The 25489-nt window shown below is 64.6% G+C and overlaps 3 protein-coding genes across 8 annotated transcripts in view; 1 reads left to right on the top strand and 2 right to left on the bottom strand.

The window, feature by feature from the left end:
* The first annotated feature begins 255 nt into the window (after positions 1-255).
* POLR2E (RNA polymerase II, I and III subunit E) lies at positions 256-5573 on the top strand. 3 transcript variants are annotated; one of them, XM_039839066.1, is made up of 8 exons: positions 272-423; positions 2016-2190; positions 3398-3513; positions 4013-4093; positions 4392-4450; positions 4545-4623; positions 4824-4898; positions 5069-5573. In XM_039839066.1, exons 1-7 carry the CDS (start codon positions 367-369, stop codon positions 4887-4889), a joined length of 633 nt encoding a protein of 210 aa, XP_039695000.1. In that variant the 5' UTR covers positions 272-366; the 3' UTR covers positions 4890-4898; positions 5069-5573. The 3 variants fall into 3 exon arrangements, with proteins under 3 accessions (XP_039695001.1, XP_039695000.1, XP_039695002.1); XM_039839068.1 differs by lacking the exon at positions 272-423 and adding an exon at positions 634-658; XM_039839067.1 differs by lacking the exons at positions 3398-3513; positions 4013-4093; positions 4392-4450; ... (1 more) ...; positions 4824-4898; positions 5069-5573 and adding an exon at positions 2301-2798 and having other exon boundaries at positions 256-423; positions 2016-2216.
* Positions 5574-10471: 4898 nt separating this feature from the next.
* On the bottom strand, positions 10472-22556 carry ARHGAP45 (Rho GTPase activating protein 45). 4 transcript variants are annotated; one of them, XM_039839054.1, is made up of 24 exons: positions 22247-22554; positions 21052-21376; positions 18011-18154; positions 17681-17765; positions 17523-17595; positions 17350-17416; positions 17118-17255; positions 16943-17007; positions 16690-16800; positions 16535-16615; positions 14819-15007; positions 14524-14661; positions 14238-14428; positions 13996-14117; positions 13832-13915; positions 13581-13682; positions 13301-13473; positions 12921-13109; positions 12688-12825; positions 12339-12571; positions 12026-12236; positions 11303-11411; positions 10820-11158; positions 10472-10780 (listed from the first exon to the last, which is right to left on the bottom strand). In XM_039839054.1, the coding sequence occupies exons 1-23, from the start codon at positions 22334-22336 to the stop codon at positions 10836-10838; spliced, it is 3381 nt and encodes a 1126-aa protein (XP_039694988.1). In that variant the 5' UTR covers positions 22337-22554; the 3' UTR covers positions 10472-10780; positions 10820-10835. The 4 variants fall into 4 exon arrangements, with proteins under 4 accessions (XP_039694988.1, XP_039694990.1, XP_039694987.1 ...); XM_039839056.1 differs by having other exon boundaries at positions 10472-11158; positions 21052-21457; positions 22247-22556; XM_039839053.1 differs by having other exon boundaries at positions 10472-11158.
* Positions 22557-23799: 1243 nt separating this feature from the next.
* The window catches only part of ABCA7 (ATP binding cassette subfamily A member 7), a 16763-nt gene continuing 15073 nt past the window's right edge, over positions 23800-25489 (bottom strand). The window contains 5 exon segments of the mRNA XM_039838997.1: positions 23800-24069; positions 24170-24410; positions 24753-24845; positions 25140-25243; positions 25315-25449. Coding sequence (XP_039694931.1) covers positions 23923-24069; positions 24170-24410; positions 24753-24845; positions 25140-25243; positions 25315-25449 — 720 coding nt within the window. The 3' untranslated portion in view covers positions 23800-23922.

Genomic DNA, 25489 nt, shown 5'->3' with positions numbered 1-25489 from the left:
GCTTAGTGTCCGCGCCCTCACTTTTCTCCCCTCTTCCCGTTGAGATTCTAAACGGCCATCCCAGGCGGGAGTTGGCGTTGAGCGAAAACCACAACTTCCGAAAGCCCTTGCGGCCAAGGCAACGCGAGAGCTTCCGAGGCGCGTGTGGGCGGTGCCGTTCGCACGCCTCTCGCGCAAGCCAACCGCCGTTCTCGGAAGGGCCGGGCTGCCCTTGGTGCTGCCGCTCCCGAAAGTGGCTGCCTTCAGGCGTTCGCTGGGGACAGCCCCAAACGCGGCGGCGGAGGGGGCCTAGGCAGGGCTCGGCGCAGGCGCAATCGGAGCGGGTCCTTCCGCGCGCAGGCGCAGTGAGTGCGAGCGGCAGCCGGCATGGACGACGAGGAGGAAACTTACCGTCTGTGGAAGATCCGCAAGACCATCATGCAGGTGAGCGCGGCGAGGGGTGGCCAGGCGACCGGGCACGCGCAGAAGCCGCGGGTGGGATGAGCACCTCCCCGGCGCCGGCTCGGGCAGCTGGGGCGCAGGGGTCGGGCCAAGGCGCCGCGGGCCTCCCCGGGGGCGGGGCCGTGGGCCTGAGCGACCGCACGCCCCGGGCCCGGGCGGGAGTCGGACCTGCGCCCGGGGCGCTCGCTGTCTCCGTCCACGGCTGTGGAGAGTCCGCGTAAGATCCTACCTTGAGCCCTAACCCGTGACGAACCCGAGAGCAAATGCTTCTGTGTCAGATTTTTCGGGGCATGGCAGGTTTGCGGCCCCTTTTTGGGCGTTTGGACTTCGGGGGTCGGGGGGAAGAGGACCCGGAGGTAGGAAAGCAAGGCAGGGTCCGATTGCAGGACAGGTCACGAGGGGGCGGCTCTCTTGAGGGTGGGCACGCTGATTTCGAAGGCGTGTTAGCCTGGGTGCGCGGTGGGCGGGGCTGGCTTCAGGCGCAGATACACCTTTTACTAGGAAAGTTACCTGCCTGGGGTGTGACCACCCACCCTGACCTGCAGGTTAGGGATTTGTGATCCGACTGCCCTCTGCGGTTACTTTTAATAGAACCCGTTTTGGGTTCACAGTCTCACTCGAGCTGGGGGAGTTGGGGGACAGACTCCTGCTGGTCCACTTGTTTGCTTCCTGGAAGGTTCCAGCACTACCCTCAACTTCCTAACACAGAATCCAGGATTGTGAGGTTGGAAGGTAACTGGGCCAGCTGGTCCGACCTGCCATCCAGTGCAGACACCTGTCTCAGATCTCTCTGGTGTGGTGGCCACTTCAGTGTCTCGGCCATCAACTTGCAGTGGCTGCAGTCAGTATTTTCCACGTTCTTTAAGCCACCCCATGGAAGGGAGCCATTGGGATCGCCAGAGGCCCACAGAGGCATGGGTCCTTGACCAAGACCACCAGGCTGGCAGGAATCCTGCTGAGATAATGCTCGGGTGCCACACCCAGCCTCTCCACCGCTTAGCAAAGCCACCCCGAAGACAGGGACTGCGACACATATGCTTTAGCCTGACAGCATTGGGGGTCTCAAGGAAGACAGGCTGCAGGGACCCCACGGAGGAAAGGGCGAGGGCAGGGCTGTGCTCTGACCACCCCTCTGTCCGTTTGGGCCTTCTACCAAACCACTCACAGAGTCCCGCTTTCTGAGGCAAGATGCCGGCCCTCCGGCTGTCGCCTGGATTCCCAGCCGAAGTCTGCCGGCCAGCCCCGCACCTTCCCTCCCACCAGCTGTCTCCATCTGACCCAGACCCGATGGCTCGGCTCTGGGCTCAAATGGCCTCACCTCTCAAGTCCCAGCCCTGCTGCATCCCAATCACAGCCTGTCCCCAAGGCTCCGGATAAAATGACACGCACGGCAGCTCGTTAACTGGAATGGCGCAGGGCCGACTTGGGGTGCGCCCCATCTTTGTCCTCTTCTAGCCCCATCCTCCTTCTCTGGCCTCTACCTACACCTGCCACACTGGGCCCCAAACTCCATGTGTTGTCCTCACAGCCACCTCGTCGGGCCCAAGCTCTCACCTGGCTCTTTCTGTCCGCAGCTGTGCCACGACCGTGGCTACCTGGTGACCCAGGATGAACTGGACCAGACGCTGGAGGAGTTCAAGGCCCAGTTCGGGGACAAGCCGAGTGAAGGGCGGCCACGGCGCACTGACCTCACGGTGCTGGTGGCCCACAACGACGACCCCACAGACCAGATGTTTGTCTTCTTCCCCGGTAAGGGCCTTGCGGGTCCCCACGAGGCACGGTTCTGGTGGAGCCATCTGAGGGCCTGCTCAGAGTGCAGCTCATAGCCACCCCTGCTGTGTGATCCTGAGTCTGTGGAGACCTTTTCCTTGTGCCCGGCCCGGGGAGGGAGCCTGACTTACGATCCCCTAAGTGCCTGTTCCAGTTTTCTTCTTCCCCATCCCTTCCCCATTTTCTCTGGGCAGGGTTATCACAGGCCTTCCCGGAGCTCAGACCCACCCGTCCCCCTGGGCCCCGGGCCTGCATTCCCCGCAGCTCCTTCCTGCGCTGCTGCTCAGTGTCCATCATTGTCCCTGGAGACTGAACTCAGGTGCCTCCTCTTCCCGGGTCCCCACTGAGCCCCAGGTGGACGGGTGTCTTGGGCTCCCCATGTCCCTGCCTTAGCACATACCTGATGAGGCCACCTCGCTCTCAGGCCTGCAAAGCTTAGGAGCCAGGCTGTGTCCAGCACCTTGGGGCCAACTCCATGCCTAGAATTAAGGGCACGGGCAGAAAATGTTTGCAGAGCAGAACCTGGTGACGCTTTTTAAGACACGTCCCACTGTGTGAGCCATTGTTAATTGGAGACCTCGGTGCCTAATTAAACAACAGATGTTTATTGTCATCTCTACTGGGGCTGGGAGTCCAAGATCAAGGTGTTCGCTGGGTCAGTTCCCAATGAGGCCTCTTGACCCGTAGACACCATCTCCTCCCCTGTCCTCACATGGTTGTCCCCCTTAGGAGGACAGCAATTATGTTGGATCAGGGCCAACACGTGGCGTCCGGTTACTTTAATCATCTCTTTGAAGACCCTGTTTCCAAACATAGCCCCTTTCTGAGGTCCTGGGAGCCAGAGCTCCCACATGAGGGTTTGGGGGACACAACTTGGTCCAAGATACTGTCCATTCTTGGAGACACACGGGTCCTGGTGGCTACAGCCCAGTCACTGATTTGTTAGGCTCATAGGGTCCAGTGGTTCTCGAGTGACAAAGCCAAGAACCACCACCCCTGGGATGGGCAGCCTGTCTCCATGGCAGGCCAGCGGCTGCACCTCACCTCCAAACACCCAGCTGTGCTCTTCGCGGGCTCCCAGGCCTCCGAGCTGAGCTGCAGGCAGGCAGTGCCCGCCGTGCGGCCGGGGAGCCCGGGGGCGGGGGCGCGGGGCCGGGCAGCGTGCAGCAGCGTGCTCTGTCCACAGAGGAGCCCAAGGTGGGGATCAAGACCATCAAGGTGTACTGCCAGCGCATGCAGGAGGAGAACATCACGCGCGCCCTCATCGTAGTGCAGCAGGGCATGACGCCCTCCGCCAAGCAGGTGCCCGCCCGCCCGAGCCCCATCACTTCCGCTCCCTCCTGAGAGGCCCACGAGTGTTTACCCCGGGCGCCCCCCGCCTGCCAGTTAATGGTCCTGGCGTCCTCGCATAGGAGCACGTGGTCCGAGCGAGCCGTTGTCTTGGTCTGTGCCTGGCCCAGCCTGGGCGCGGGCTGGTGGTTGGGATGGAGGAACCACAGGCACCCTCGCTCCTGTGCCCCTGGGGGCTGCAGAGTCCTTGTCCTCGTGAGACTCCATTGGGGAGGGGCTGCCAGGCCAGCTCCAGGACAACCCCCGGGCGCCTTTGGCTAATGGAAACTGTCACTTCCTGACACAGGACGCATCCTAGAGATGTGCAGAGGGTGGGGCTGCGGGCCCCTCCCCGGGAGGAGAGGGGTGGGAATTCCTGCTAACGAGGCTCCAGGGCCAACCCAGCATCTCCAGAGGCCAGGGGCGTGGCCCAGTGGGGGTCGTGCCCGAGCCTGAGGTCCCTTTCTTCCAGTCCCTGATCGACATGGCCCCCAAGTACATCCTGGAGCAGTTTCTGCAGCAGGAGCTGCTCATCAACATCACGGAGCATGAGGTGGGCCCTTGGGGAAGGGGGGACCGGAGCTCAGTGGGGGCCGCTGAGGGGGCCTTGGGCGAAGGCCAGAGAGCAGGGCAGCAGAGCGGGCCGGGGTCCGCTGAGAATGCAGCTTCCCAGGCCTGCTGCGCCGTGCTGGGGTTTTTGTGTTGGACCTTGACCCCAGGGGTTCTCGGATTGTGCACCAAGGCCCCTTTGCGTGACAGGGGGAGGGGTGCAGACTCCAAGGCACGCACAGCATCGCTCCCGCGTGTGGGGGTCGGTCGCAGCCTCCTGGAGACCTGGGTTCTCTTGGCAGCTGGTGCCAGAGCACGTCGTCATGACCAAGGAGGAGGTGACCGAGCTGCTGGCCCGATAGTATCCTTTCTGGTGGGGCCCCTCTGCGTCCCTCGGCTTCTCCGTCCCAGCCCCCCTCCCCCAGTCATGGCTTTTTCCTGAGCGAGTTTCCCAGTAAACTCCGAGAGAACCAGCTGCCGCGGATCCAGGCGGGCGACCCCGTGGCCCGCTACTTCGGGATAAAGCGCGGGCAGGTGAGAGGCCCCGCCCCCAGCCCTTTCTGCCAGGCAGGTTCTGGGGATGCCGCCTCTGGAGCCAGGGCTGCTGGGCAGGGAGCACATCGCCCCCAGATCTCGGGGAGCCCGCCCCTCGTCCAGGGTGGGGGTCCTAGGGCCGCCCCCCGTGACTCGGGTCTGTGGAGAGGCCCCGCTCAGCGCCCCTCTCGCTGCCGCAGGTGGTGAAGATCATCCGGCCCAGCGAGACCGCGGGCAGGTACATCACCTACCGCCTGGTGCAGTAGCGCCCACAGGTGAGATAGATGCTCTGGCTGGGGGCCGGGCGGGGGGTGGGTGCACTGGTTTCCCTCCCGGCCTCCCTCTGCGCCCCACCCTCGCCTCTCCAGTTCCCCCACAGCCCTCCGCTGCCGCCCAGCCCGAGTGACAGGCTTACCACCTGATGGTCCTCTCCTTTCTCTCCCAGCCCCGGGAGACGGACAGAGGGACTGAGACCACCGTACCAGGCAGTGGGCGTGCTGGCGGCCTGCCCAAGGGCGTCCACTCAGCCCCAGAGCCCTCCGTGTGTTCCTGGGCCCCGAGGCGGCTGCCACCCCTTGGTCTTTCCCGGGCTGAGGGCCCTCGTGGTCTCACCTGGACACTGAGCCCCACCTGAGCTCCCGCGTGATGGTGCCCCAGGAATGGTCAGGACACTGAGGGAGGCCGGCAGGGCCACCAGTGACCAAGACAGCCCTGGGCGCTTGCCCGCCCGCCCTGGGCATTCTGAGCTGGCTCCCTGCAGGTGGGCCTGGGTCGGAGTCTCTGGCCAGCCCTGCTTCCTCCCAGCTTTTCTGCGCCGTGCCGCCCTCGCAGTGGCCCCGTCCCCGACCTCCTGTGACTCCTCTGAGGGCAGCAGGCAGTGAGATTAAAACGTGTTTGAATTTTGAGTTGTTGAAAATGGGTGTTGTTAAATTAAAGACGTTCGAGTAAACGGGTTCACGTGTCTGGAAACTGAGGCGGGAGAACCGGGTGCTGGGGCCTGAGCCAGGGCCTCCGTGGCCCAAAGTGCTTCCGTTCCTGCTCCCCACCTGTGGCGGCCACGCCCGGCTGTCCCGTGTGCCCTCGCCTCGCGTGAAGGGCAGGAGGAGCGGCCCTCGGTGCCTGGTTCTAGGAGAGTTCTCCCCAGGGTACAAGAACGGCCCGCTGCTGCGACGTGCTCCCCTCCCGGGCACCACTGTTGGCCAGTGCATTCCCTGCAGTGCACCTGTCAGCCCCCCAACTCTGAACAGTTCATCACCCCAGAAGGCATCCCGCCCCTGTCACCTACCCAGGGCACCGTGCGGCTTGCCCTTCATTGTCCCCGCTACGGCAGGGGAGGCCCGCCCACTTCTCCCTTGACTCGCTGGACCCCCATGTCCTTGCATCTCTCGTGACCGCGGCCTGTGGAACCGAGTGTGCTGCATTCGTTCCTGGGGACGCGGTCTTCCCTGTCCTGCTGGCGGCAGCGGCTTCGTTCTCACAGGGGATAGCGAGGTGCTGGCACTAACTACGACTGTGCCGTGTACCACGCACACGGAAAGGGGGTGCGTCCTTATGTGCACGGTGAGCAGCAGACGCGGCCGGGATGCGTGAAGGCCGCGCGTGGCCGGGCCCTGAGCCCGTGCTGTGCCCGCATCCACAGGACCTTGCTCAGGGGCACCTGGGACTTCCGTGACCGCCCTGAACTGCATGTCCCCCGTTTCCCAGTGTGTCCTCCAGGGGCCTGAGTGTCTCACAGTTTATTTTTTTCTATTTCCCCAGGAGGGCAAGAGTTTGCCCCTTCCCGCCGGTGTTTTGTGGGGACGGCGCTCGGTGTTCACGTGTTCAGTGGGTCCTGAGGATGAGGGCCACGATGTGACCCCCACACCAGTTTCTGAGCTCCGTCCCTTAGCACATGTGTCTGCGGACTCACATGCCACAGAGACCTTACCAAAGATTTCTAAACACTGGGAGAAAAACCTAAGGAAAAAATGCAAGTTTAGGACGGAGATCTAGAAAAAGGCTCTCCTTGTGACTCCTGAAAGCCCTCTGCGCAGCAGAAGCCCGGGCACCAGGGCTGGTGGTTGGGGGGTTCCATAGTGTGCTGGCTGGTGGACAGTCACTTAGACCACCGTCATGCTCAGCCACCTGGCTCGCTCTCTCCCCGAGCCAGACTGCGCGGGTCACTCGCCCTCTTCTCAGAATGCCACCCGGGTCTCGAGCGGAGGACCATGGGGGCCACTGTGGTGCCCACGCCTCATGCTGGGACTGCGTCGCCGGGGTTACCGGTGCTGGGGGCAGGCCCGGGGGCACATCCACACCCCCAGTCAGCCGTTCACTCCCTCCCACTGTGACAGCACCAGCTGCACCCTAGGCTGACTGGTGGTTTCTGGAAGGCATGAAACAATTTGAGAATGTTTCTTCCCTAGTGACCGGAAAACCAGGCCTTTTAAATTAAAATAAGTATGCCGGCAAAGCAGAAACGGAGATAAGCCTTTGGTCGTGACGTTACAAGTCATCACGTTTCACATGTGGACTTTTTGGACAAGAAGAGACGGTCTCGATGGTGATTTTTGTAACCGTTAACACTATTAGACGTTGCGTAAACCCAGCATTCTCTTCGTTAGGAGTTTACCCGTCGATCTTGAGAACGGCTTTGCTACACGGGGCTCAGATTATGTTTTTCGTGCTTTGAGAACATGAATATTCCGCTTGCTTGGAACGCGCACCTCCCCGTACGCTTCCCGAGCGTTAGCCGAGTGTTCCCAGGGTCGCTGCTCGACGGTGCCGGTTAGCTGACGCCTCCGGTGCTCGTTGGGCTTCGGCTGGGCCCCTCTGACACGGGCATGAGTGGTCGCGGTCACGGCCTTCACTTGGGTATAGTCCTTGCCATTTTTTCTCCAGATTGTGGAATTAAGCGGTTGCGACGCGTGTCAGGGTATTTCTCTGTTCACTTGATTGTGTTGCTCGCCTAAATTTCAATCCAAATTGAGATCTCATTTAGAATCTGTTACCCAAACGCTAGTGTTTTCTTCATTTTGTTGTTCTCTTCATTTTGCTTGAGTGTTTTAGTCAACACTCTTCATTTATTTTGCTCTTATGTTTTTAAATGTTTATGTCTGGAATCCGTTGGTTTATGGTGGCCTTGTGTTTCATGGCCACGGCTGGATCTGTTAGCTCTCACTTCTGTAGGCAGCTGGGAAACCGTTAGCCTGACCTGACGCCGCCCCCTTGCTGGGAGGACTCGGGTGCCCGGCTTGCTTTATTGGCCAGGGGTATTCCCATGTGCGCACCCTCGGCGAATTTATTGCAGAATTGCAGAAGTTCATAAAATGTTTTAAAATGGAAAAAGTAAAGAAGCCCCGTCCCCATCCACCGTCACCCCCAACCCCCTCCCCAGCCCCTGACCACTGACCCACTTCCTGTCCCCATGGACGTGCCTGTTCTGGACGGGTCACATGAATGGAATCGCACACTGTGGGGCCTTGTGGGGCCTTGTGTGTCCGGCGTCTCTCACTGAGTGTCGTGTGTTCACAGTCCACATCGTGGTGTGAGCGCTTCTCTGCTTTTCATAGCTGAGTGACACTCCCCCGTGTGGACAGGCGCGGCGTGGTGTCCACCACCAGCTGCTGGACACCCGGCCATTGCGCGTGCGCCGCTGTGAGCATCGTGTGCAGGTTTTGCGTGGACGTGTGTCAGCCCCTGGCTGTGCGCCTGCGAAGTAATTGCTGGGTCGTGCAGAAGCAGGTCGCCCTCGTTTTATTAATAATTTTTTATTTTTCAGTTACAGTTGGCGTAAACTGGTTACCCCTTTGAGGAAACAGCCAGATTGTTTTACGAAGTGGCTGTCCTGTTTTGCATTCCCATGAGCCCTGCACAGACCCCAGTTCCTCCACACTGCAAGACCTTAGTGCCGCCCAGCCCCCGTGGGCGAGTGAGGTGGCCTGTCCCTGTGGTTATGAGTCATTTCCCTGTGGCTGTTGTCAGCGTCTTTCACGTGCTTGTGGGTGCTCACTGCCGCCTGCGTGTTATCTTTGGAGAAATGTACATTCATGTCCTTTGCCCTTTGTTGAATTGGGTTGTTTGTCTTTTTATAACCGAGTTGTAAGAGTTCTTTATGTTTTATACAGGTCCCTTATCGGGTACACAATTTGCAGAAGTTATCCCCATTTTTTCGTATTTCTTAAATACCGTTTTTAGGTGTGGTGCTTGCACAAGGGCCTCAAATCCTGGGATCTGCCTCTGGGTACCATGTGACCCAGGGGTGTCGCGTTGACAGCGGCGCTGACTGATGGGGCTGTCAGGGCTCTCTCCTCTTCTGTTGGTCCATTCGGGGTTTAAAATGTAGCGTCTTACAGCGCGTTTAGTGGCAAAACATGTCTCCTCCTCTCCCCCAAGTATACATTTGTTTTCCAAAGCCACCTTGGCCCCAGTAAGACACAAAAGGCCGAGGGACCCCACCCCCGGAAGGTCCTCAGAGGCGTCAGACTCAGAGAGTGGATAATGGAGCCAGGGGCTGGAGAGGGGAGTGAGCGTGTAATGGGGACAGAATGTCAGTGTGGGACGATGAGAAAGCTCTGGAGGCGGACGGTGGGGACAGCTGCACGGCATGTGAGTGTGCTTAAGGCCACTGAGCTGTGCACTCAGCATGGCTAAAACGGTGACCATTGGCGTGTTTGAGCACACACGCGAACCGTCTGGCTGTTTCTGAGCGTGCGCTCTGCGTGGACTCACGCACGGGCACCGGGAAAGCCCCTGGCTGTGCTGGGTTCATGGTCCGAAGCTGGTACCTGCTGTGTCCCTGTGGCTGTGTCCGGCAGCAGAGGGCGTGGCCGCCGCTGTCAGCCGTCGGGGCGTTTGCTGTGGCCCCGCGCCCTCATGCCAGCAGCACTTGGCTCCCCTTTGTCCTTGGGCACCGGATTCAGCCTATGCCACCAAGCACAGCCAAGTCCCCGAGGCGGGCTCCGGGTGGGCCATGGCCCAGACACCCTCCCGGGGACTGGGGGCCTGGCCGTCCTGTGAAGGGGACTCTGACGAGAGGGGCTGCATCCACCCCGCCCCACCCCGGGGTGCTTTCCAGGGCTCTGCTGTGTGACTGGCGGGTTGGGGGAGCTGCTGTCTCCCCAAACTCCGGGCTGTTCAGGTTTCCTGTGCCGTCTCCAGGCCTCCAGGAAGCCTGCTCCAGCTTCGGGCTTCTGAGCAAAGGGCCAGACGGCGACCGTGGCATCGCGGTGCGCAGTGCGCGGCTCTGCAGGGCAAGAGTGGCGGGCGGCCGCGTGGCAGCCCGTCCCGTGCCAGGCTGCAGTCAGCTGGCAGGTGGCTCCTTTTCCGGCTTTCTTAGAAAGCTTCTGCAGGGCGAGGCCAGCTGTCACAGAGCACCCTGACCGCTTGTCACGGCTGCCCCTTGTCTGAGGCTGGGGCAGCCGTGGTGCCTGGCCCCGCGGTAGTGGGAGGGGAGGCCTCTGTCGTCGCCGGGTGTGGGTTCCACCCAGTTCTCACCAACCTAGAGTCGGGGCTTCCGTCTCCGGGATTTCCTCCATTGGGCCTACCGTGGAGTCCTGAGCTGGGGGGCCCTCACCTGGCCCACGGGGCTGTCCCAGGGTCCCCTGGTCTCCTGAGGCTCTTCCCTCTGAGCAAACTCTGACACGTAAGTTTGGTCCTCTGGCACGCTGGTCGCTGCGGCCCAGGCAGCAGCCAGACGCGGCTCTGTCCTCTGGAAGGTTCTGCTGGACGGTGCTGAGCTTTTGTGGAGTGGTTACTGGGCATCTGCGTTGCCCGCCGCCCACCCCACGCGCCCCAGTGCGCCGTCTAGGATGGAATTCCCCCGCGTCCCCCTCTGTGTCCCCAGGCTGCTGCACCAGCACAGACGAGCTCAGAGGAACAGCTTTATTTTAAGCAGAATAGAGGCACCTGCCAAGGGGACCCCACCGTGCACCTAGCCCACAGGTGTCCAAACCTGGCCCTGCCGCCCAGCCGGCTGTCCAAGGGGCCTTCCATGGGCAGGGGGCACTTAGGGGGTCCCCTGTCCACACGGCCCCATGGCAGCTCCTGTGAGCCTGGTCGCCAGCCGTGCCCATGCTCTGGGATGCTGGTGGCAAAGGCGGCCAGAGGCGGCCCCCCAAGTGGACGTGGCAGCCAGGTGCTCTGCGCAGACATCTGGCATGATGTAGCTAGGCCCAGGGACAGGAGCCAGCACTGGTGGCACTTGGCTGGGCACAGGCCGCCCACAGCCCCAGCTAGACAAACTCTGGCCGCCGGTCCCAGCCAGGGACCTGCCCACCGCGGGGCCGCAGGGCTGGCCGCCGGCCCGCGGCCACATTGTTGCTGTGGTTGCTGTTGTACTGAGACAGCCCCTCCCACGCACCGTCCTCCCCCGCCGAGGCCCCCAGCTGCTCCTCGTCGCCACTGTCCTCGACTTCCTCTACGCTGGCCTCGCTACCCTGGTGCTCCAGGAGGCTGAGCCGGTGCCGGGCGTCCCCGCCTGCTGGGGACTGCAGAGCCGAGCCCTCTTCCAGCTCTGAGTCAGAGTCATTGGAGGCGACGCGGGGGTCCGCTGTGTCTGTGTGGGAGACGTGGGGACAGACAGTGAGAGATGTGGGAACACGGGGAAATGGGGACACAGAGGAGAGGAAGAGAGGAAAAAGGAAGAGAGAGTGACAGAGGAGAGGACCCCCCGCCCCCACCCCCCAGGCTGCGCCATCACCTGGCCCCCCGTCCTCAGCTTCCTCCTGCAGAGGGAAGGCAGCTCCTTCACTGGTCGCTGAGTACGGCACCTGGAGCAGCACCTCGGCCCGCTGGGTGGCCGTCCCATCCTGCGGGGTGGCAGAGAGGTCAGGGGGGACCTAGAACCTGGCCTGTCCGAGCTCCATTTTCTGTCTTGTAAATTAGCCACGGTAAACGACCCCAACAGTTGTCACCACCCATCGAGGACAAAGACCCCGATCCTATGTCACGACGGGCCCGTCTCATCCGGTGGGGGGGCAGGGGCAGAGTCCTGAGGCTGCAGAGTCCCAGACCGGGAACTCTGGTCCTGCCTCCAGGGACCTGCTGCCCGCGCCTGAGCCACGGGGAGATGGCACAGGGACACGAACCACCTGCAGAAAGCCACTGGCTCGACTTCCAAGCCCAGTGGCCGGGTCACGGGGCGGGGCGGGCCAAGCCGAGAGGTGCTGAGCCAGTGCGAGGTAAGCTGTGGGCGGCTTGGGCGGGAAGCCGGCCACAGCCTCTGCACCGAGTTGGGGTACCTCCAGATTTGGGCCCCACTTCGTTAGTTCTTGCTCAGAAGACCTCTCAGAGGGCCCCTGAGCCCCCAGGGGAAACCAGACACCTCCCAGTCCCCCGCGTCCGTGCCCCCCACTCCCTGGCCAATGCTCCTGATCCCTTCGGCCTGTGGAAGGGACAGCCCTGGGGCCCACAGCTGCCTCACCTGGGCTCCGGCCACCTCCTCGGGCTCCTCCTCAAAGACCAAGCCATAGTGGGTGATGAGGGTCTCCACGACACGGGCCTGGTGGGGGTAGTCCACCAGCGATGACAGGGACACGGTGGCCTCGGTGGGTCGAGGCCGCAGCAGCGTGGGCCCAAAGACGATGCCCAGGTTCCCCGGGGTCATCTTGTTGTCCTGCTCCACCTCCACAATCCTGGGGGGCGGGGCGGGTGAGGGACAGTGAGAGCCGCCCCTGGGCCCCGCCCCCGCCCCGGCCCCGCCCCCGCCCCCCTGGCGCCCGGCCTCCCGCCCTCACCTGCGCAGGTGCCGCAGCAGGTACTGCAGGGAAGCCCGGTTCTCAGGCGGCAGGTCACGCAGAAGCTCCCGCAGCGGGCCCACCATGGCCAAGGCCGCACACGCGGCCTCGCTCTCGGCCACTGCGAGACGGCCCCGGGCCGCCGCCTTGGCCTCGGCCTCCGCCTTCAGACTGTCCTTGGCCAGCCCCACGAGCTCGTGGTAGAGGCGGAAGGACACGAGCGGCTCCGGGAGCTGGCAGCAGGTCGGGGATCAGCGGGCCTGCGGGCACTGGTCCCGCCCCCAGCCCCAAATCACGCAGGCCCAGGCCGGTGCCCCGCCCCCCATCAGCCCCGCCCCCTCGGGCTCACCTGGCGCAAGTAGAGTTTGAGGACGTTGCTGATGTCGTGAGGCGAGGCCTGCGACAGCTCCACCAGCTCCTTGCCGTTCTCGAAAGCCTGGCACAGCTTCTCCACGCGCGTCTTCACCCCATTTACGCGGTAGATGCCCTGCAGGGTGCGCGGGGGGCACCCGCAGTCAGCCTCTACCATACCCTCCTTCCCGCGCCCCCCAGGACTGGCCCCAGCCTCCACCCCGAGGTCACCTTGGTGCGCAGTGCCCGCCGCTCGATCTCACAGATGCATTTCTTGAGGATGAAGGGCACGCCGTCCGGGGTGCCGCGGGCCGCCTGGCTGAAGTCCTGGCCGAAGAGCTGCAGGCGGCCCTGAAGTTTCTTGTGGCCGCACTGGATGGCCAGGGTCTCCAGACACTTCTTGTGGCAGGCCAGGCAGCACTGCGGGGGCCGGGGAGGGGAGGTTGGCAGTGAGCGGGCAGCCCTGGCTGCCCCCCAATCTCCGAAGCTCTCAGGACCCTGCCTGCAGGGCAGCTCTCGAAAACACGAAGGGACCGTGGCTGCCGAGCCCCCCGCCCCAGCTCTGCACGCGGTGCCCGGCTCCTCGGCCCCGCGTCCCTGGGCCCGCTCACCTCCTCACACTCTGCGCCCTGGAAGTAGACGTAGCTGTTGCATTCCCGGCACTTGGCCGGTGAGCGCAGCTTACGGAGCCGGTGCGTGCGAGCGGCCTTGGACAGCCCCGTGTGGCGGAAGGGCCCACTGGGCACAGCCACTGGGAGCTCGGGGGCCGTGCCATTGAGGTCAGCTGGGGGCGCAGACAGGTGGTCATTGTCACAGAGGCAAGTCAGGACCAGGCCCACAGCCGAGCCCAAAGGCCCCTCACCCCACCACCCAGATCAGGGGCCTCCTCACCCTGCTCAAAGGCTGAAGTCCCCACGCCGCCCTCCTGGTCTGCCAGCTCCTCGCTGGATGACATGGTACCACTGGACATGCGCTCGAACTTCTTAAAGTCTCCTGAGCAGGAAACAGGGGCATCGGACACCCTGAGCCAGGAGCGAGCGGGCCTCTGGTAGGCCAGTTGCTCCCAAGAGCCCCCACTGGCACTCTCCATCAACAGGGGACATGGTGAGCTCCGCCCCCCGGCCGGCAGGTAAGTCCTTCACCTGAGCCAGGGCTGGGGTTCAGGCCACCCTCAGAGTCGGAGATGGAGATGGGCCAGGACTTGTGCACCTGGTGGCCACGCCCACCTGCAGAAAGGGCGTCTCCAGTGAAGGCTGCGGGGACACCGCGCTGCCCCACTCGGCACTCGCCCCCGCCGGGCACTCACCCCTGCGCTCCTTGGCAAGGGCCCCGTCACTGGGCCCGCCTTCCTCCGGGGCGCTGCCGGCGGCCTCTGCTCCCACATCCGGGACGTTGAAGCTGCCCTTCCGGTCACGCATGACCGGGGACCTGGTGGGACCAACAGCCAGAGGGGAGCATGACGGGGGGCGGGCGCCATGGCGGGGGATCACAGCAGGCCCCACGTCCGGCGGGAAGCCAGCCCCCCCGGGCACATGCAGGTGACCGTACCAGGTGCTGGCGGAGACGTGGGGCTCGAAGTCGTAGTCCACGTCGGGCTCGTCGTCGCGCTGCAGCTGGCGCACGTGGGACGCGTACTGCTGGCCCGGGTCGTACAGCTTGCTGCTCTCACACAGCATCTGGAAGTGCACGGGCAGAGGCGCCGTCTGCATGTGCATCATCTGGTAGTAGGAGATGGTGGCCTGTGGGCGGCAGGGGGAGGGGGTCCGGTCAGGAGCCTGGGCCAGCGGCGGCCCTGCCTCCCCACGGCTGGAGCCGAGGCGCGACCGGCACCCACCGACTTGATGGTCTGGTCGCTCTGCCGGATGACCTCCTGGATCTGCCGGAGCACCGTCACCTTGGTGTCTTCCAGCTCCTGCTTCTGCGTCTTGGCGTCCGCCACGCACGTGCGGTACGTGGCCATGGCTTCTTCCGCCTGGAGTGGGACACAGGGGGCGCCCAGTGAGACCTCGGCCTGGGGCTCTGGCCCCACACAGACACCCGGCCGGCAGGACGCACACCCTGGACAAAGGCCCGAGGCGGGAAGTCGGTACGGTGGGCCCACGACTGTCACCACCGGGCCCTGCCCTCACCTTGTTCTTGGCCTCCTCCACCAGGCGCCGCCGCTTGTCCAGGGCCTTGGAGGCGGTGCCCCCGGCCCCAGGCCCAGTGCCCGCCTGATCCTCCTCCGCCTTGGCCACCAGGTGGCGGGCCTTGTCGTGGTCCTCAATGCGCTGCCCGTAACCCTGCTTGGCCTTGCGAAGGTTGGACTCTGCCTCTTGCTACGGGCATGGGGCGAGGAGACCAGTTCTAAGCTGTCCTCCCCCAAGGCGCAGCGTCCCCAGGCTTCCGCCTCCCTCCCCACCGCAGCGGCCAGACACCGGGTCGGGCACCTCCAGCACCCGCGTCTCTTGTGCTGAGGTCTCGTGGCACAGTCAGGCAAACAGGCCCCTACTTAGCAACTGACAGTCGAAAAAGGTGACACACATGGTGGGACCTCAGGAGGAAGCCGCCTCCGCTGTGCCCATGCGACAGCCCGGGAAGCTGAGGCACAATCAAGATCTGAACAAAGCACCAGCGACATCACCCCCAACACCTACACCCCCGCCCCCACCAGGGGGCCGGCACCGCCTGCTCCGTCTCTCACTTCCCGTTACAGACGGGGACAGTGTGGTCGCCCAAGCAGGAAGCCACGCACCCTCTGGGTTGGCAGGTAGCGCGCTTAGTCAAAACCTACGAGCCTTCCGGGGCCACACCTCACAGCCCACACCATCAGAGGCCTAAACATGAAAAAAAGAACTCGTACAGGTACGAGGAGAAGGGAGGGGAGGTTCCAAATAACCACCGTGTGGGGAAGGCCTTTCTACGTGTGACACGAAATCCAGAAACCATAACAAAAAAGACACCGCAGACAATCATGGTTTTCCACCTGGCCAAGCAAGCCCCAGGTCAATTCAAAAGTCCAAACAATACCCTGGAGGGCGGGGGGTGGGGGGGTGGAGGGGTCTCAGGCACACCATCACGGGACTGAGTTCTCGAACATGGAAGGAGCACTCCCAGATGAACAAGAAACGGGCCACAGGCCAACCCAGAGGGAGCAAAGGGTACAGCCAGAGGGACGTGCAGCTCGGGCTGGGACACGCTCACTCTGACCCAGCCAGCCCCTCCGGACACACGCCTGAAACGGACGCTCAGTCACACGGTCAGGAGCCGAGGCACAGGCCTGTCTCAGCAGCGGTGTTTGAAATGACCTGGGCCCCAGGCCCCCACAGCGGAGCACCGGTAAGGAGCCGAGGACGAGGGAGGAGCTGCTCACATGACTGAGGTGGGCTGAGCCTCTGATGTGGGGTGAGTGGGAGAGGCCAGGAGGGGAACAGAGTGTTCAGCATGCTGTCCTCGAATGCACACGAGGGGGTGGGGGGAACGTGGATTTGCCAGTATGTGCTGGGAGAGGCCACAGGACAGCACTGGCCTGAGAGCCTCAGTCTCCCTCCAACTCAGACGTGCTCCTCCCAGCTACGGAGACACCCTTTCCCACAACAACCTTTCCCATGACGTCTGAAGCCACAACAGTGGCTTCTGGGGGGCTGGGGCCTGGGGCCTCCCCTGCGCAGCTGGGGCTGATGGGGCTGGAGCATCTTTGAGGCAAGACCAGCTCCAACCTGTGACAGCACAGCCAGCCCCACACCCGCAACAGGCCACAGCGCCAGGTGTCCACAAAACACCGAAACCAGGGCACGGACTCGCGCCTGGGACTGCGCGTGCGCCGCGCCCGCCGCCGCCCCCGCCGCCCCCGCCCCCGCCGGTACCAGTTTCCTCTGAGCGCGGTGCCACAGCTCCTTGATCTCCTTCCTGCGCTTCTCGTGCTCCAGCCGCCGCAAGTTTAGGGGCTAGAGCGAGACGAGCCGTGAGTGGGGGACCCCGGCACCCCCCGGCCCCGCCTGCCCTTCCGGGTGCAGCCCACCTGCATGAAGGTCTGGGTCTGCAGCGTGCCCACCGCCTGCACCATGCCGTGGCCAAACTCCAGGTCCTGCTCCAGGGCCAGCGAGTAGATGGACAGGAGGGGCATGTGGGGCTGTGGGGGCGGGGCGGCGGTCACGGAGGTGGCACAACGCCCGGGCCCTCCCCAGTTCCCTTGGGCACCACGGCACAGATGGGGAGCCCCTTTCCTCCAGCCCTTTTCGGAGGGGCCCCTGCCTGGCGCCCCGTGGCCGCACCTCCTGCATGACGCTCTGTCTGCAGTTGTGGACGATCTTCTGCAGGCCTTTGGCGAAGTCCATCTCTGAGGGGCGGGACGGGGCAGAGGGGAAAGGGAGTGAGCGGGGAGCGGAGAGGGGGAGGCGAGGGGAGGGGGAGGCGAGGGGAGGGCCGGTCCTCACCCAGGGCCCTCACCCAGAGTCGTGCGCTTCTCCAGGTAGCCAATGAGGTCCTTCATGTACTTGGCCATGTTCTTAGCGTAGTTCAGGGCCGCGTCCACGCCTCCCTCACAGCGCTGCAGCAGCTTGTCCACCTCCTCGGGCATCAGGCAGCCTGGGGGCGGGGCGGCCGCTCAGCCAGGGCCCCGCCCCCAGCCGCCCCCCGAGGCCCCGCCCTCCACCCCTGGCCCAGTGCAGCTGGGACTCACCCGGGTCACAGTCCTCAGCGCTGGGGGGCGTGCCCTCGCCCCCCTGTCCGTACAGGTTCTCCATGGACTGTGCAGGGGAAGACTCAGGTGAGTGGGGCCTGGGGCTGGGCCCCCGTCTGACGCCCGCCCTGCAGCAGACCTTTACCACTCCAGAGTGGGCCACCTCTACTCACCTGGCTCGGGTCCCCAGGAGGCACCGACAGGAGGGTGCTGCTGTCCACTTCACCCATGAGAAACTCAGAAACACTGCAAGGGGGTGGGGTCAGCATCAGCATCGGCATCCAGAGGCACAGGCCAGCCCGTCCCCCGCCCCAGAGGCCGCTGTGCTCACGTGCTGCTGAAGGAGACGGCGATGGTCTCCAGGGCCTTCTCAAACTCCTGCTTGTCCGCCTCATTGTTGCACTCGTAGTGGAAGGCTGGGGAGCAGAGACGACGGCAAGGGGGGGTCAGCCCGCTCTGGGAGGTGGCCACCCGGGCGACCAACCAAAGGAGGCCCGTAGCCCGGGGAGACAGAGCGCAGGAGCAAGCGTGCCCCGCCCATCAGGCTCCTACGCACCCTTCAAGACCCACTGCAGGCACCCATCCCCTCTTCCAGGAAGCCCTCCAGGGCACAGCGTCCCCCCTGCCCCCCCTCCCCGTGGCCCTGTCTTGGCCGGCTGACCTTTGACCTTGGCAATGAGGGTGCCGGCAGCCGTGAGCGTCTCCACGGTGTTCAGCAGCGGGTACTTGCCGATGACCTGGCGCATCACTCGCAGGGCCTCACCCAGGCACTCGTGGGCCAGGGGCCGGCGGGCCTCCAGGAGCTCTGTGGCCGGGGCCAGGGTGGATGTGAGCAGGGCGGGAGGAGGCGGCCCCAAGGAGAGCCCGCCCACCTGTCCCTCAAAGCTCCTGTCCCAGGTGGGGAGGCTGCCCAAGGCTCGCTGTGGCACCTCAAGTGGGACAGTGTCCTCCTGTGGGTTGCTGGCCAGGGCGGCAAAGGTCAGTCCTTGGCTTAGGCTGTCCCTTCTGCTCAGAACACTCTCCTCGTCCCTCCAGAAAGCAGACTTCTGCTTGTCCTTCAAGTTCAGTCCTGGTGCCGCCTCCTCCATGCAACCCAGCTGGCCCTTCCCCTGCCCCCGCCCCTCACTCAAGACTCTGTCCAGCTCCCTCCCTACCTTCCTGGGCCCTGGGCCATGGCACCCTCTCATCTCACTGCCTCCCAACAGCCAGCTCAGGAGGCAGGCACCTCACACCCCCATTTCGCAGATAAAGAAACTGAGGCACAGGGGAAGCCCCTTCTCTTGGTTCATGCGGCTTTTCCACCTGCGCTGTGTTTGAAGGCATGAGAATGGCAGGCAGAAAGACCCTGCCTGGCTTTACCTTGAGGACCCTGGGGAGCCACAGGAGGTGGCAGGGCAGAGGAGGGTGGCAGTCAGCTCTGACTCCGAGCTGCAGCTTTAACGTGCCCTCCAGAACATTCTTAAAAGCAATGCGAGCGAGCAGATCCGTGCACGGAAAACACGTCGTGGAGCAGAAGCAAAACCATATTGCAAGTAGGGATCAGCCAGGTGCTAAACCCAGGGGTGCCTGGCGGCCGGCCAGGACAGCTTTGAGGCCCGTGTAGACACTGTTCTCAAAGGTAAGTGGGACCTGAAAATAGGTGCCTTGTCCCTTTTCAGCGCTGGGGACCCCTTCTGAATAACCAGAGGTTCCACCAGGCACTGCCCTCCCCCCCCACCCCCGGCACACGCTTCAGAACCTGGGGGTCCTGGCTCTGTGGCCAACCCAAGGAGGTGGGAAGGGGCTTCAAGAATGCAGGGAGCTGGCTCCGGATAGGCCAGGACTCTCCCAGACCGTCCTTTCCCACGCCCCTCCTCTCACCTCCATGGCCTCGGGCCACCTGGGACCCTACGGCACCCCCACTGGGGAAGCTGAGGGCGGACTCCAGCAAAGCCTGAACATTCCCAGCTTGCACAGCCAAGCCGAGCCGAGCACGCGGCAGCTGCTGCATCCCCAGCAGGACGCCTCAGATGTCCCAAGGGCCACGTGCTCCCGCGGGGCTGGGGGACCCCGCACCCTGCACTGTCCCCTCACCTCGGGGTCCCACGCAGCGGCACACGGGGCCCAGGGCCAGCGCCGGGTGCGCCCTCCCACAGATACACATGGCGCGGCAGTCGGGGTCCGGGAGCGCGGGGACCAGGAATACGTAGGATGGACGGCGGGCTGGTCGGGGTCTCTCGGCCAAACCGGCTCTGGCCGGCCCTGAGGCCCCGCCCCCAACGAGGGAAGCCCCGCCCCCGGCATCCTGCTTGCCCAGGCCAGGGTCCTCTGCTCCCCGGACTCAGGGCCCGCACAGGAGTCTGGGACCCAGGGCGACGGGATTCGGGTGAGGCAGGCCGAGGGCAGGAGGGGGAAATCGAGGCCCAGAACCAAAGCACGGTCGTGTGAGGAGGCCCCGGGAGACCCCGCTCTGCCCCGTGACCATGGGTGACCACTCCCTCTTGTTCTGACAGCACGGGGTTCCCAAGGTGTAGGTGGGTCTCACTGTCCACTTAACAGTCACCACAAGGGGAAAACGTCTGGTTACAGCCTCTAACGCCCAAGGCAAATCCTTGACTGTGTCACAGATAAGACACCTGATGCTTAAACACCAGTCAGCCGGCCCAGGGGCTCAGCTGGCTGAGCAGGGCAACCCTACGGCTCATATCCCACACATCCTCTCTGCTCAGGCCCTTCCCCCAACTTGGGCGCCCCAGGCGCAGAGAAGGGCACCCGTACCCCGTCCAGACCCTGCATCGGCCCCACCCAGGCCTGGTCTCCAAGGAAGTGCCCAGAAAGGAACAGAGATTAGAGTCTCCCCAGGAAACAGCTCTGGCCCCACCCCTGGGACTCTGGCTCCCACCCCCACCCAGCAGGAGCCAGGCTCCCCAAAGAATCCCCAGTGAGTGCCCTGAAGGCACAGAGGCCCAGGCTGAGGTCGGAGGGGCTCTGCCCGCTCCCGGCTGGGTGAGCCTGGGGTCAGGGCTGGCGGCAGGCCTCCTCTTCCCCATCCCGTAAAACGGGGCCTGGGGGCAGCGGGTCACAGCGCCTGGCACGGCCCTGGCACTGTGGTTTCCGGGAGGGGTGGGCAGCACACGAGGTGCTGAGCCTGTTCTGCCCACCAAGGGCTGCCAGGGACAAACAGGAAACAGATGAAAATAACTCGGCAGGAAGCTGGGCTGTCAAGTCGCGTGGAGGAGGAACCGGAACCACCATCCCACGGGCCGCTCACCCCTGCGGATCGCCTGCCATCCTGTCCCTGTCCCTCCTCCTGCCTCTCCCTGCCACACCTCAGCTTGCCTCCAGCCCACCCGGCCCAGCAACCTGGTCCTGCCTGTGCTCCAACACCTCCTGTGGCTCCCCACTGCCCTCAGGATGACGTCCAGTGTCCCCAATGCCTTCAGCTTCACACAGTCCACGTACCAGCGACACACCAAACCTCATTCCCCCAAATGCAACTCCCCTTCATGTTTCTGAGCCTGAGCACCTGACGTTCCCTTCACCCCAACTCCTACGCATCCCTCAAAGCCTTCACTGCAGTGGCTGCTTCCATGAAGCCCTCCCTGCCATACCCTCCGTGAGGAGCCTCCTCCGGTCCCTCCCTCGACCCTGCCTCGACCCCACCAGGATATCTGTGTCCAGATCTGCCTTCCGCCCAGCCTCGGTGACCCTACTGGCCCTCACCGTCATGCAGAACACACTCCTTGAGCTTCTCTAGGCCCTCGGCAAAGCGGGCCACGTCGGCCAGGAGTTGGGAGATGTCCTCCACGGCGTCCGGGCAGGGTCCCTCAGCAGGTGGCTCGGCGGGGCTGGCTGCTGTCAGCGGGCTGCGGTGGCCCCGGCCTAGCGTCCAGGAACCGGCCCCGGACAGCGGGAAGCCAGCAGCGCTGGCATGGCGGCTCAGGCTGGTGGGCCTCTTGAGCGTGCCTGTGGCCTTGGCATTGGAGCTCAGTGGCTCCAGGCTGGGGCCCGGGTACACGGCGTCGGCCCCGTCTCTCCTGGGCAGCTCCTGGGGGCAGGGGTAAAGCCACAAGTGCTCTGGTCCAGGCACTACTACTTGTTCCCCAGAACAAGGTGGGGGGTCTTCACCCTGACCCCACAGGGGTCAAAGGCCAGAGATCAGAGGGCTGAGATTTAGAGCCATGCCCCTCCCACACCTGTTACCCAACATCCTCTTCCCCAGAGCTTTCACAAACAACGGTCTCTACCTAAACCACAGCCAGGGGTGGGGTGGGGTGGGGCGGGGGCGCGGGCACCCCACTTCCTGTTGGGGGCAGGAAGGGCCAGGAGAGAGTCCCAGCCCTGAAGCCCCCTCAGGCTGATGTAGACTCACCTACTCCCTGGTAAAGACGCCTGTCGATTCCTACACCCCGAGGGTCCCGGAGACCCCTGAGTCCCGCAGATACCCCCAAACTATGCAGACCCCAGGGCTCTGGAGGCGCTAAGCCAAGGGACCCCGGTAGAGGTTCCGGTAGAGGTTCGGCTGCATCCTAAACCTTCCGCCCAGTGGTGTGCCGGCCATAGCGCTGGCTTCCAACCGCATTGGAGCTCCCCAATTCCCTGAGCCCCCATCCTATGGAGTCCCTGACCCAATGCCACCCCCATCCTGGTCCCTGGACCCCACAGCTGGCCCTGGATGGAACTGGGGGGGACCGGTGGCCGTCACAGAGGGCTCCTACCGTGAGCTGAACGCCAGGGTCCCCGTCAGCACTGCCGGGCCCCTGGCGGCCCGCCTGGTGGGGGCTGTAGCTGGCCCGAGCCCCCCACCGCCGGCCCAGCATGTTGCCGCCAGGCCCCTGCCTTGCTGCCAGAGCAGAGAGCGCGCCCCTGTCGCTCCGAGGTTCCCGCCCGCTCCACCTCCCCGAAGAGGCTCGCTCACCCCGGAGGGCTGCGGGCTGGGGCTTCCCGCCCGGTTCTTTTTCGAGATGGAAGGGGTTTTCATGAGTTCCCGCTTCTTCCTGGAGAACATGGTGCGGCCGGCCCAGCAGCCCAGGCCGGTGGGCTAGGTCAGGCAGGCCGAGAGCGACTCAGCGCTGCAGCTCCTGGAGCTGACCACCTCGGGACCACATTGTCGGCAGCCACCCCCTCCCCAGCTGTCAGGCCCATGTGACAGGCCCAGCCCTCATTGGCGGGCCCTCCCCCCACAGGAAAAGGCCTCCGGAGGTGGTGACGCAGACCCACCCCACCACCTCCCGGGGCCTCAGCCTGCCCCTCCGCAGAGTGGGCTTGACGGTGGGGTCCCAGGCCCCGCCCCGGCCCCGCCTCGGCCCCGCCTCCGGCTTTCACTTTCGGGGCCCCTGCACGGTTCCCTGGGCGCACCCGCCAGCACTGGGGAAGCACACGGTGGCTGATGACACAGGTGCTGACCCTCACTCAGACACGCCCAGACGCAACCAGGAATACACGGGCACGCAGGTGCCGTGACGCGCAGGGACGCGGGAACACCGAAAGCCCCCAGGCTCGGACTTCACGAAGCACCGTACATTAGCCATACATTAACCTGATGACTCCGCGCTTCACCCCCTGACCCGACGCAGGACTCCCTCCCCTCTCGTGGGCACCCCTCTCCCCTCTCCCACCGCCACCGCAGACCCTGGGGCATGGCGGGTCACCCGCTCAGCCCAGCACCTGCTCAGCTCCGCTCCCCACCCCCACCCTGCTGGGCTGTGGGGCCGACAACACCCGAGGCCCCCTGCGCCTCCTCAAGCTGCCGGCTTTCTCTCCCCTCCCGGGCCCCTCCCTTCACGATTCCCGATCTCTTGGAGCCCCCCACCCCGATCTGAGCCCTCTCCCCTCTCCTCCCAGAGTCCCACTCCTCAGTCCCCAATATCTTTAGCCAACACGGCCTTCACTGACCGCAGGTGGCAATGGCAGATCTCTTGGGCACAGGGCATGTGGGCCACAGACCTTCATGCCCATCCGGCCTCCCGAGGCCCAGGTCCACCCACAAACCCAGCCTAGAAGTCCCTTGAGGGTTTTCCGCCCATCACTCATTGCTCTGGGAGCTAGCACCAAAAAGTGAGGGCTCGCAGGCAGGAGGGGTCCTGGCCTGGTGGGGAGGCCTGAGGTTCCGGCCACCCTGCCTACCTCCTCCAAGCCACCCTGGACATCCCCAAGCCCTGACCTCCTGCCTACCTCATGGCCAGGCACTCAGAACCGCTCTCAGATGCCAGACTCACATGACACTGAGGCCCTGGGACCAACGTCCAGACTCTTGAGAAACCCACACTTGCATGTGAGACCCCCGCCCCCTGAGGCCCGCCAGCGGCCTTCACAGCGGGGGTCCAGTGGGCTTTAGCTGGTTCTCACCCGCGTGCCACGAGTTGCATGCGTCTGCAGAGCCACACATGCACACACTCAAGCTGGACCCAGATGTGTGCACAGAGCCATCTCGACAAGCGTACAGCTTGGTACAGACCTACGGACACAGGCTTTCACAGGAGCCTTTATTTCCTGCAGGGCGGCGGCCCCTCTGGGAGCCTGGGAGTCGGTCAGCTCCCGGCACTCTGCCCACCGGTCACTTCCAGGGCCTCAGGCCAGATCCGCACAGAAGGCTCACAGCACCGTCTCCCGCATACTGGGGTCATCCGGGAACCCGGTGACGAGTTTGGCGCTCCGGGCGCCTGGCCCAGGGTCTGCCCCAGCTCTGGCCTCCCGCTGGTCGTCGTCCTTGCCCTGATCCTCAGAGAAGTACAGGAATACCTAGCAGGTAGGCGGCGAAGGAGACAGCAGGGGAGGTCAGCCTGCGGCCCGGCCCCCAGCCCCACTCATGCCGCCTGCCCCCGCCCGGCGCCGTGGGCACCTCCTCCAGCGTGGTCTGGCTCACTGAGAAGTCCTCCACGCCGTGCTCCGCCCCGCGCGCCGCCAGCTCTCCAAAGACGCGTGCCAGGCTGCAGGCCTCTCCCGGTGGCAGCTGGAAGCGCAGGCGGCCGCCGTGCGCCTCCCGCAGCTCGGCCCCTGGGAACGCCGCTGCCACGAAGGCTGCCGCAGACTCGGACCTCGCCGCGGGCACGCGCAGGGTCAGCGTGTGGCCGGCACCGAACCTGGGTGGGCGGGGCCAGGGCTACCGGATACGCCCACGGCCCAACCCACCCACATCACCCTCCGGCTCCCTTCCAGCCCCGAGAGCCCAGCCATCGACACCTGGCCGCTCTTGACCCGTGACTCCGCCCCCTGCTCATCCTTTCCCTAGTGTTCATCCCTCCTCGGACCCAGTCTCTCTGAAGACCCCGCCCACTCACCTGGCCCTCCTCCGACTCCACGCCTCCAGGACCCGCTCCACCTCCTCAACATCTTGTGGGCAGCCCCTGATCCTCACCCCTCTCCTGTCAGAGCCACCAGCCTACTCCCGTCCCAGCATGGCCGCCGAGGCCTCGCCTGCTCACCTGCTCTTGAGGTGCTGCACGCTCCCCAGGCAGCGGAACCGCCCGTTCACCATGATGGCCAGGCGCGTGCAGAGCGCCTCACACTCCTCCATGCTGTTGGGGACCGAGAGCCGTGAGCTCCCACCAGGCACGGACCGCCCATCCTCCTGCCTGGGCCACCGTCTACTCTGAACACTTCCCGCCAGGCCCAGACCGCTCGGCTGCTGGGGTCAGCTACCATCACCCCGTGTCTCTCGGGCCTGCACCCTCCCCCATGGTCAGGGATACCCCATTCCGTGTGTCTGCGTGCTGACAGCCTCTCCATGGGGTCTGCTCCTCCCCCTCCGACCCCCGCCCCGATCCTGGACCGCCCTGACCCACAGCCCTGGGGCCCGGCCCGGGCCTCACCTGTGCGAGGTGAGCACCACGGAGCGGCCCTCCCGCACCACGGCCAGGAGGCTGTTCCACAGGAAGCGACGGGCGCTGGGGTCCATGCCAGTGGTCGGCTCATCCTGGGAGGGAGCAGGAGTGAGAGGGAGCAAGACTGGCCCCGCCCCGGCCCCACCCACCCACAGCCACGCACCAGAAAGACCACCGCCGGGTCCCCCACCAGCGCCAGGGCCGTTGCCAGCTTCCGCTTGTTGCCGCCGCTGTAGGTGCCCGCCGGCCAGTCGGCGTACTGCGAGAGTCCCAGGTGCGCCAGGCCCAAGCTCGCTGTCTACGGGCCAGAGTGAGGGTGTGCCCGTTAGAGGGGACCA

The sequence above is a fragment of the Pteropus medius genome, unplaced genomic scaffold, assembly GCF_902729225.1.
Source record: "Pteropus medius unplaced genomic scaffold, Ma_sr-lr_union100, whole genome shotgun sequence".
Lineage (NCBI taxonomy): Eukaryota > Metazoa > Chordata > Mammalia > Chiroptera > Pteropodidae > Pteropus > Pteropus medius.
This window is presented reverse-complemented; position numbering and strand designations above follow the sequence as displayed.

What these genes read in the sequence shown, in the direction of transcription:
- ARHGAP45 (XM_039839056.1), bottom strand. Translation starts at nt 22,336, where the DNA reads ATGTTCTCCAGGAAGAAGCGGGAACTCATGAAAACCCCTTCCATCTCG. An exon ending in AGGGCGCAGAGTGTGAGGAG is followed by an intron (nt 13,110 to 13,300) that starts GTGAGCGGGCCC and finishes CGGCCCCCGCAG; the next exon opens with TGCTGCCTGGCCTGCCACAA. An exon ending in AGCTGAGGACGGGGGGCCAG is followed by an intron (nt 11,159 to 11,302) that starts GTGATGGCGCAG and finishes TCTCCCACACAG; the next exon opens with ACACAGCGGACCCCCGCGTC.
- POLR2E (XM_039839066.1), top strand. Translation starts at nt 367, where the DNA reads ATGGACGACGAGGAGGAAACTTACCGTCTGTGGAAGATCCGCAAGACC. An exon ending in TCCGCAAGACCATCATGCAG is followed by an intron (nt 424 to 2,015) that starts GTGAGCGCGGCG and finishes TTCTGTCCGCAG; the next exon opens with CTGTGCCACGACCGTGGCTA. An exon ending in GATGTTTGTCTTCTTCCCCG is followed by an intron (nt 2,191 to 3,397) that starts GTAAGGGCCTTG and finishes CTCTGTCCACAG; the next exon opens with AGGAGCCCAAGGTGGGGATC.